Source organism: Aulonocara sp. 'chitande type north' Nkhata Bay, linkage group LG7 (genome assembly GCF_057382095.1).
Source record: "Aulonocara sp. 'chitande type north' Nkhata Bay isolate Kocher_YH1m ecotype deep benthic linkage group LG7, A_spYH_male_GT1.1, whole genome shotgun sequence".
Classification (NCBI taxonomy): domain Eukaryota; kingdom Metazoa; phylum Chordata; class Actinopteri; order Cichliformes; family Cichlidae; genus Aulonocara; species Aulonocara sp. 'chitande type north' Nkhata Bay.
The window spans coordinates 30,697,103-30,707,914 of NC_141350.1; the positions used below are offsets into that span (position 1 = coordinate 30,697,103).

Below are 10,812 nucleotides of genomic sequence, written 5' to 3' on the forward strand. Positions count from 1 at the left end.
ACAATGGGACACCAAAGGACTTCTCAATACACCAAAGTACAGGGTGGGCCATTTATATGGATACACCATAATAACATGGGAATGGTTGGTGATATTAAAGTCCTGTTTGTGGCACATTAGTATATGTGAGGGGGCAAACTCCTCAAGATGGGTGGTGACCATGGTGGCCATTTAGAAGTCGGCCATCTTGGATACAACTTTTGTTTTTTCAATAGGAAGAGGGCCATGTGACACATCAAACTTATTGGTAATGTCACAAGAAAAACAATGGTGTGCTTGGTTTCAACGTAACTTTATGGGACTCCGACAGCACAGTCGCACTGGTGTTCAGCACAAGATACCTACGGTGTTCAAGAGGAACTACCATGGCTGCAGAGCCTGAAAAGCAGAACGACTGAAGATGAAAAGATTTTGTCCTGCTTTCCCATCAGTAGTGACTGGTAACATCAGATCGCTGGTAAATAAGATGGACGAGATTGCGATGCTAACAAGGACAGAGAAAGTTTTCAGAGAATGCTGTGTTATGTATTTCACGGAGACATTGCTGCATAAAAACAACCCGGATCAGGTGGTGGATCTAAACGGATTTACGTGGGTGAGAGCAGACAGGGACCCTGGCAGCAGGGCAGCTTTATGTCTACAACCATTGATGTTCCCCCAGTAAGGTTAAGGTGTGTAATAAACACATTGAACTGTTAGTATTATTATTTATAATATTTACTGCAAGAGTTTTCCCTTCCCATAATCATCATTGTTTACGTCGCCGCTGATGCTAACATGGCGCAGGCGTATGACATCATCAGCTCTGCAACAGTGGACCTCCTGAATCGAAGCCCGTCCACGTTTGTGGCTGTAACGGACGATTTTTACCACACAACCCTCTCCACTGTTCTATCTACGTTCAAGCAATATGTGGACTGCAAAACAAGAGACAATAAAACAATACACAATACACCAGGAAAAAGAGCTTTCAGAAACAGTATCAAAGAACAGTTGAAACTGGTGCAGAAGGAGCTGAATGCCAAGATTGCAGAGGGAAAAGAGTCCTACAGAAGGAAGCTGGAAAGCAAACTGCAAGAAAACAATACCAGGAAGGTGTGGAATGGAATGCGGGCCATTACTGGCCTGAGACAAAAGAGAGGTGTTGGGATGGTTGGGGAAGTCTCCTGCCCCCTCAGCAGATGACATCAAAAGGGAACTGTGCAGACTCCACTCTAGTAAAGCTGCTGGCCCTGATGGTGTCAGTCCACGGGCCCTCAGGTGTTGTGCTGCCCAGCTGTCTGAATTTCTACGGATCTTTAACGTTAATGTGAAACTGTAGCCCCATCACTCTGGAAGACATGCTGCCTGGTTCCTTTCCCCAAAAACATCAACCCGTTGATCCCCAGTGACTAAAGGCCAGTGGCTCTGACTTCACACGTCATGAAGACGATCGAGAGACTCATCCTGAAACACCTGCATCTGGGAGTGGAGCCTTGGCTTGCCCCTACAGTTTGCTTATTGACCCCGTATCGGTGTGGAAGATGCCATCATCTACCTGCTGAACCAGGCTTATTCTCACCTGGACATTGTTGGGAGCACTGTGAGGGTCATGTTCTTTGACTTCTCTCGTGCTTATAACACATTCTGATCATCACTGCTGAGGAATAAGCTCACGGAAATGCAGGTGGATGGCCCACTGGTAGCTTGGATTACAGACTATTTAACAAATCGACCACAGCACAACATCCTGAGCGGCAAGGGGGCACCCCAGGGGACTGCCCTATCACCCTTCCTCTTCACCCTCTACACGTCTGATTTCAGGTACAAGTCTCAGTCATGTCATCTACAGAAATTCTCTGATGACTCTGCCGTTGTGGGCTGTATCAGGGATGGTGGTGGACAGCTTTGTTGAGTGGTGAGTTAAACCATTTACAATTTAACATCACAAAGACAAAGGAACTGATCATGAACTTTAGGAAGCATGCTCCTCCTCCTACCCCTGTCACCATCAGAGGAGTTGTCGTGGACGTTGCAGAGGACTACGGTACCTGGTTACACAATGACTGTCAACTACACAGCAAAATCTCCAGTGTTAATTCAACTCCTATAGTGTTAAAGTTAACACTTTTCCAGTGTTTATATAATTCTCACTGGTTTAGAGTTAAAGTAACACTTTGCAAAGTGTTATTATTTTAACTCCATTGTAGTGTTAAAAATATAACACCCATAGTGTTAGAATTTCACTCTGTATGGTGTGAAGTGTCTTCACTCAGAGTGTAACTACCTAACATTTATAGTGTTGTTTTAGGACACTGATAAGTGTTCACTTTTACACTGGCTTGGGTTAACTCTTTTCACTGAGGGTGTTACTACACAACAACTATGGTGTTATTTATGACACTTTTAAGTGTTTATTTTCACACTGGATTGTGTTGACTGTTTTCACTTAGAGTGTTATTCTGTAACTTTTACAGTGTTATTTTGGCACTTTAAAGTGACATATATGAGCTTTTAAATACTAGTCTGTATTAATTGTCTGAATACAAAAATGCATTAAAGTGCAATTACTGTATGACGACTGTGTTACATTCAGTGAAAATCCTTGTTAAGTCCCTTTACAGGATAAAAGGAGAAAACATAAAATTGGTCACATAAGCATTTTAATAAATATTAAATTCCAAGCACCATACAGCATACGTTCACAACAAAAATAATGGCACAATGTACAGACCATCATCATCACCATAAGCACTTTGCAAATCAAAGGGCTTGTATATTTCAATACAGTCTGCTTTAACAACATCTTTTTCATCCGTTTCAAACACTTTATAAGCATGGCAATGTTCACTGAAATTTTCAACCACAAGCTTCTGAACTATGAAGTAGGTGTGACTATTGACCAGAACTATTGTTTTTATTCTGCAAAACACCGGCATCTCATGTTCAGAACCACAACAAATGACCAATCCTGTTCTGTACTCAGTCCCATTAATGTTAACCCAATTAGCAGAGAAAGCCTCTTCTGCAACAGCAGGCAAGCCTAGGGAGATCATTTCACTATTTTCCTCACTATCAACATCAAATGATTTCAAGGGCCCATACTCAACATGGCTTAAAGGACATGTCTCCCACTTGTATGCTATGGATGTTTGATGTTTTTTGGCAAGTGACACTGTGATGTTCTTAAAGTTCTTAAGGGTGTCTTTGAACACCCTATGTTTAGCCTCACCTCTCATGCTCCATACATGCAATAATGGCCCAATTTTTCTGATGCAAGTTGGGTAGTGCAACATAAAGTGGTGTTTGGGAATCATGTTCCTACCTGGATACAACAATTTGAACAAGTCATGATGTTCCATTGTTAAATGTTTTAGAAGCACAGTCATGCCATGTGTAACAGATGGAGAGAATATGATGTTAATTATTTGCAACAATAGCAATAGCATAGTCCAGTTCTGATTTCCTTCTGGCACAATATCACCAAAAATTAAAGGAATGTTTCTTATCAGACAAAGAGTCTGAATGGAGTTAAGACCTATACTATTACCACTACTGTCTAAGTTCACCCTTGTTGGACGATTTTTGCTCTCCAAGTAGCCATAGTCAAAAGCATAGATCCGTGACAAAAGAGCAGGTTTCGGCAGAAAATTGTCTGACAGATATTCCAACAGTAACTTTATCTCATATTGTGCTACCCCTTCGAGAATATCATGCATAATGTCCAAGGAAAAGTTCTGGCAAACATGAAAGAATTGAAGAGTGTTCAGTGTAGAATTCTTTCTTAAGCCAAACACATGTAGCTTTTGAGGATCAGATTGCAACTCACTGCAGTGCATTTCAAAAAGTTCTTTCCCTCGTAAGATGATCTTTGGATCATCCTCAGTATACACACTCTGTGCATCCTGTTTTGCAATTAAACACAAACGACAAAAGTAACGTCCACTGAAAGACTCAACAAAACCCAAAATTGAGTGCATCCCCAAGTTGTCCCCAGTTATCTGACATATAGTGCCATGGACCTTTTCAGATGAGAAGGGTAAATCAATGCCATGGCTCTCCAAAAACTTTATGTCATCAATCAGAGGCTGTAAAATAGGATCAAAGCCGTATTTTTTCACATCTTCTGCATGAAACAATGCAACCAAATGAATGTTCATCAATGCAGAATTTAACTTTGGAGGCAGATTTCTGAGGACAAAATAGATTGCACCAACTTTGTGAACACCACGTTTGGAACCAAGTGGATTAGCAGTCTCAAAGTCATCATAATAAAGCTGAATTTGCAAAGAAGTCTGTGGTTTTGAAAACAATGGATGAGACTTATAGTAACTCCCATCACAAAAGTCTTCATATCTGTCTTCTTTTGATACACATAGTTTAGCAAGCAGCTCGCAAATATAAGAATTGCGACATATAAATTTGATTGTTTCCAAAATTGGAATGTACACAAAAGTGTCTTTTACTGGTACCTGGTCATAAGTGCCTGATTTTTTATTTAACCTTGTATCATAGCGTATTCCTAAAGTCTTTTCCACTGGATCCACAATTCCCCATTTTGACTTTCTTTTAGCTTCAGTGTCGAACTTCTCAACTGGATTGTCAAAAGTCTCAAGACATTTTTCCACTGGAGATCTAACAGGATTTTCTGTTGGCACAACGTTCAGTACTTTATGTTTAAACTCACAGTGCAGTCCATCTGCAAAATCTTCCAAATCACAAACAAGTGATGACACAAAACTATTTGCCAAACCACTACCATTGAGTTTACCAATAATTTTAGTGCAAATTGCTTCAGAATTTTTTTTAATTCTTTGACCTGACCCATTGTTTTCAGAACACCCAACCTCTAGGCTTTGAGTAACACTTGTTCCTGCAACTGCTATGTCTGTATCTTGTAATCTGTCAAAATCAGCTTGAAATGACTCTGAGGGTTCTGCATCACCACTTTGACAACAATCTTCATCATGAACACTATTTAAATGTTTTTTTAAACCAGAATATGTAGTGAACTGACGGCTGCAACCATCTTGTGAACAAGCCAACTTAAATTTGGTGCTTGGATAAAAACTGTGACCTAGTCGCAAATGACTTATCAAAGCCTGACTGGTGCTATGCAGAGTTTGACAGATAAAACATTTAAACATGGTTCTCATTCAACATTTTGGCACGCAACTCACGAACACGTGGTGACTCATCTGTTGAGGTGGCATCAATGTTGAATATGGTGGTCTGCACAAAACTGTAGAGATGAACCAGTGACTCGTCGTAAGATAAGTTGAACACGTAGTGGGATTTGAAAAGTTCATCAAAAGCACTGAGTGAGCTGGTGGCTTGGCAGGGGATGAGCTGTTTGTCCACTGCAATGTAGAAGGTGTCAATGCTGTTCTGGGTTCGACCAACAGCGAGGATGTATGGTTGTTTACCATCTCTTGCTTGCAAGTGTTCATCAATGCTGCAGCATGACTAAAAACAAATGAGATATTGACATATAGGCCTAGCTTATACTTGCTGAGTATGAACCATTCATTCAGTTTGACATTATGTGCCTTGCTAACTTATTACAAAATACTAAGACACATACTTCATGGAGAGGAAAACTAAAAAGTGCAAAAACTGAAAAAGTGTTTTGTAGGATTTTAAAAAGTGAGACAACATATTTACCTTGTGAAAGTGCACCATTTTGTGTGCTGCATCAGTTGGACTTATTTTGGTTCTCCTCTTTCGTCCAGCTGTGGGTGGCAAAAGTTGAAGGAGTAGCAGCAGAGAGGCCATGTCACTGTCCCAGTCTGTGTATGGTTGAATTTATAAAACAATTTCAAAATGACAGGTAAAAATAAATATTATTAAAATCAAACAAGCATGGTGCGACGCCTACCATTTGCATCACTCTCTGTTGGTTTCTCAGCAGCTTTTATCAAACGACACAGGTCAGTTGACTGAGTCAGCTGTTTGGCTTCTTTAATAACCTTTGGCTTGAATGACATGTCCCACTTCTCAAGCAACTTGGTGGCTGTTTCAGCACCAAACAGCAGCAGGAAGTCTTGATTGACCTGTTCATCATACACACAGGACATAAAGACAGTGCTCAACATTGTTTACATTGCAATGTGATTTTGACCAATATGGGATATAGCCTGACTGGGATGACCAATGATCACATCTTTTACTGTTGCCATCCACATCAGCAAAAAAAAAAAAAAAGGATTAACAGTTGAAAATATCAAGTGATTTGACTTACTAGTCCTTTGACATCCAAAAAGCGTGGAAATGTTTTGAAGACATCTGCAGTTCTTTGTGGATCATGCACCAGATCCTGGCGATGTTGGAACATCATTTTCATCTTCTGAAATACACTTGCTTCATCAGGAGAGTGAACAAGAAATGAGATGGCCTCCTTGCAGGCATCTCCATCAAGTTGCTGAGGCAATGTGGTTGCTAATCTTCTGCGCTTAGGCCCTTGTTCTTGATGCACTGGGACTTCCTTCACTGGCCGTTTGGTTGTAGACCTGGACATGGTTTTGAGGCGCCACGCTACATATCCAGTGCCTTTCACTCCGTCGTAGAAATGCTCCTGTCACATTTAAACATAGATGAAAAATAAACATCAAATGCGATCTTACAGACTTTGCAGATTCAACAAAAAGAAACCCAAGGACTATTATCATGTAACAGGTGCAATACATGTTAAACAACATCCACAATTTCAATACAGTTTTATGACAATAGTTATTACGAAAGAGGAATTAAGATTTTTCTTTTAAATCATTTAGCTGATGTAATTATTCCATGATGAAAACTAAATAATGTGCTGTTTTACAATCACTGCATGACTTACATAGCCGTTTGGAGAAAATGGATCCTTCAATGAGGGAAAGAGTGTAATTATTCCAAGGGTATATTTCTCCTTTTGCTTACGGGAGGGAATTCTGCTATAGAGGAAATACAATTGACAATGTTAAATCAGAAGTATGTGTCTTTACTGCAGTATACATTACAAGAATATTCCATATGGCCCATCTTTACTTTTTTATTAGGTACTATTACTCTTACCCATGTCTCTCAGTCATATCACTTGCCAATATGTTAACAAGCTGCCGCCGGGTGCGGTGGCTCAGTGAATTTTCGGCATTGTATTCTTCAAGAATTTCCTCTCCACCAGGTTTCCTAGTCAAGGCATTTTTAACCATCTGCTCATATAAAAGGGAAAATAATAACAATAAAAACTTGTTTGTCAGTAAAGGTGAAAGTTTAGAGGAATGTCAACAAACCTGTGAAAGACATATCTAGCAAGAAGCACTAACTTCTACTAACATTTTTTCATACAGGGCAAGTTGGGAACCACCATGTTTTGAATTTCAATTTGTATAACAATCTACAGTATAAACGGTGTCAACTCAAAAATACAAAAGACATTTTCTGTTCTCAATTACCTCTTTTGCAGCCTCTGACACAGAAACATTTGGTGCAGAACTGTCTTTGCTGGATCTACTGCGGCCTGCAGGAATGCCCTTTTCCCTGAGGTCACTGTCACTTGATGAAAGTGATATAGTGTCCGTGAGGGAAGATAATGTATCCGAGGAGGATGGTGTGGAATGAGCTAAAGGACAAAAATCTTTGGGAGAGATGATTTGGTTAACTTTCTTTAGGCTACTCCACAATGCCATTAATAACACAATTTCAATGTTCATGTTCAGACAACATTCTATACAAATATGACCCAGCCCTGTCCACTGTCATGTATATTGCATGAAGACAGGTCAATGTCATCTGCATCAAGAGCAAAAGAACTTGGCTCTACATTGAGTGGGCTATACTATGAAAATTTAAGTTATGATAACATTTACCTTCATCTGAAATCTTTTCACATATTGTCAGGCATAGGTCTGGTTGGGCCTCCAGTAACTCCAGAAAAATGTCTTCTTCGACAGCTGTGTCAGTTTCATCGAAAATATCAAGGTCAGCAGCATCCGGAAGTCCAAACTTGGTTTTGGCTTTACAAAAAGATAAGCATAATGTCACCTAAAACGCCTGAAAAACTTTTTTAAAAACTAATTTTGACTTTTTTATTTAGCTAATATTTATTAACAGCTGTTTTACCTGTCTTTAAAATGGTTAAATTAGACAAGTCTGCAGCAACAATATAGGCCTAGGCCTACTGCTCTGTACTGTTTTTAATGTCACACATTAAAATAAAATGTGTTAACATTTAATTCGTTTTTTAAATAGATGAGATGCAAACATGATGAACTGATACATGTGCAACAAATTTTGTTCTGCCAGGTTATCTTACCTTCACTGATGAATTCTAGATAAGTGAATCCTGCGTGCAATTTAATGTACTTCTTTACATTGAGGTATTTCACTTTCAGCAACATGTCTTACAACAGCACCTGGTGGAGAGAAGGGGGCACAGAATATTTTTTACCATATATTTAAACCATAGCTTAAGTGGCAACAAATCCGGACAACTTTAAGAAAATATTAGGCTATACATTGTGTGATGATCTGTGAAGGGGTGACAGACCACTTCAACCTCAGGAACATAATTTGGCTTCCCCCTGCGCACTAAAATAGCTGAACTTGGGTACACAGAAATAGCATCCAATGAATTATCCACCCATCCACATGTTTATAAGACGACAACGGCGATCTTCTCGTCTGCACGCAGGCTAGATACTTAGTTCTGCTATGTTGCGAGTAAATCGCTGTAGCCTACTTGGGGAAAAGCATCTCTGTTTAAACCATGTCAGGATGATAATCCACATAAAATTTCCTGTTGAACGCACACCTGCCTTCATCACGCTTTCACTTATGACAACAAATATCCCTTATACTGTAAATTAATGAGTGCAAGTCTTACATTTATATCGGGAGTTTCTGACACATGCACAGCCGTCTGGCTAGTTGCTACTTTGTGGTGGTTGTTTTGTGACACGACATGCTAGGATTATCAGTGGAGGCGACGTCAACGACCCTCAGTCGTTATACAGCTTTGTCTTAAACACTGGATGGTAGCCTATTTCACTAAAACTGTAGAAAAGGGGAAAATGTTCCCTTAGATTAGGCCTACTACAACATGTATGATATATCCTAACCGTTAGCAAGCAATCCATGCACAAACGCAGCGCGCCTTGCTTGGTCACTAACATCTAACAGAATTCCATAACGACCCTGCCACTTCAAAGATTTGTAGGCTAGGCTACTGCTAAACTCGCTGGTAGCACGTGTAATTAGCCTATCTTGACGCTTTCCAAAACTTGAGTTGAACGTCTCCATGTGATTGTTTAGTTCACTTTTAAATAGGATATTTCTGAGGCGAATGTTCGCTTCCCTTAAAAGCAGTGGGCTAAACGCATTTGTCTTAGCTGCCAGCTAGGCTACCACAAATTCAAATTTTAACATTACATTTAACATATCCAGAGGATAGCTAACTCCTCCCTCGTTTCATTTAATAAGCATTGAACACTGGAAAGCATTTCTCTTATGACATTAGAACTAACTAGAATTGAGAATTATATTGAGCACGCATTTATTTTCGCTGCAATATTAACTTGTTATAGAGGATAGTTTAGCTACCTAAGCTAACGAATCCCATCTCTTACCGCAGATGAATACACTCCACATTAGGAAAATATTGCATGCTTCTGATAAATAATGTTATAGGCTAGTTAGTTACAATATTTAATAATGATAAAATAACATAGGTCTTGTTGTATAGTTCTTACCTGAACAACCTCCTCGATCTTGACAGCAAACCTCTGGCGGACTCCTCATGCCCATGAGCGCGAAAAACCCGGATGTGGAAATCAACTCCAAATGAGTGTTATAGTATTGACTCTTTGAAATAACTCCGGCTACAGAGCTTTTTCAGCACCGTTAGTGTTACTGTAACTCTCAAACCAACACTTTTCAACTCGAAATTTTTAACACCAGTAATTTTAACTCACATCAACACTTCGGATTTTGCTGTGTAGACTGCAACATGTGATGTTTTTTCCTGACCTGTTGGGGGAGGTTCAGAAACAGCGGAAACCAGGTAAAACAGCAGCTCCTTGAACTAAAAATAAAATTTGGACCGATCTTCTCAGGAACGATGAGGATTTTCCCTCAACAGGCATCTGTTCCACACACCAGCGGAGGTGGAAGAATTCATACGGAGAAACGGACAACAAAATGACAGATAAACTCACATTGACTCCAGGTTATTGCAACATCTGAAAGGTGCAGTTTTGATGAATGATCTCACTTCAGAGCAAACAATATGCTGTGGCCATAGATGTACAGTTATAATACAGGCGGCCTTAGACACGTTACATTCAACTAATTTTATTCTGATAAATGTTAGTTAGCCACTGTTTTCAGTTAATATGATTGGAGTGAAGTTTAAACCTTTAAGTCAACAACAGGATGTTTTTTCTGCTCCTTGTAACAGACCAGCAGTGTAACCAAGTTGTAATGAGGACGGGAGGGAGAAATACAAGATTTCCACATGTTGGAAAGCCTAGGATTGTTTTTTTGTTTATAAGAGTTCATTGTTTTCAAGGTGCAGTGTTTTTCTAGTTGTAATTTCAAGCTCTTAGAGTTAAGATAAAAAGCAGTCAGGGTTAAGTTACATGGGGCATTAACTGAATGAGCAGTGACTCCAATCTTGAACTAATCTCCTGGAATGTAAGAGGCCTGAGGAAATTAAGTAATGAATAGACTCAAACAATATCACCCACTCACATGTAGGTGTGTTTATTCAAAAAACACACCTACATGTGAGTGAAATCACTCGGCCTAGGTGTTTTCAGGCTCCTTCTCTTTACACAATACTTATTCATGAATCCT

General features: G+C 39.6%; 1 protein-coding gene across 1 annotated transcript; it reads right to left on the reverse strand.

The window, feature by feature from the left end:
• Positions 1 to 4,895: 4,895 nt before the first annotated feature.
• LOC147325459 (uncharacterized) lies at positions 4,896 to 8,658 on the reverse strand. The gene is made up of 9 exons (XM_086302454.1): positions 8,273 to 8,658; positions 7,827 to 7,973; positions 7,413 to 7,594; positions 7,033 to 7,169; positions 6,818 to 6,911; positions 6,221 to 6,553; positions 5,858 to 6,032; positions 5,644 to 5,768; positions 4,896 to 5,445 (listed from the first exon to the last, which is right to left on the reverse strand). Exons 1-9 carry the CDS (start codon positions 8,355 to 8,357, stop codon positions 5,119 to 5,121), a joined length of 1,605 nt encoding a protein of 534 aa, XP_086158580.1. The 5' UTR covers positions 8,358 to 8,658; the 3' UTR covers positions 4,896 to 5,118.
• Positions 8,659 to 10,812: the final 2,154 nt, after the last annotated feature.

Bases quoted from the DNA above. Each gene is read 5' to 3' on its own strand.
- LOC147325459 (XM_086302454.1), bottom strand. From the start codon at position 8,357: ATGTTGCTGAAAGTGAAATACCTCAATGTAAAGAAGTACATTAAATTG. The intron at 6,912-7,032 runs GTAAGAGTAATA...TTTCCTCTATAG, and splicing joins GATATGACTGAGAGACATGG to CAGAATTCCCTCCCGTAAGC. The intron at 6,554-6,817 runs GTAAGTCATGCA...TAAATGTGACAG, and splicing joins CATTTTCTCCAAACGGCTAT to GAGCATTTCTACGACGGAGT.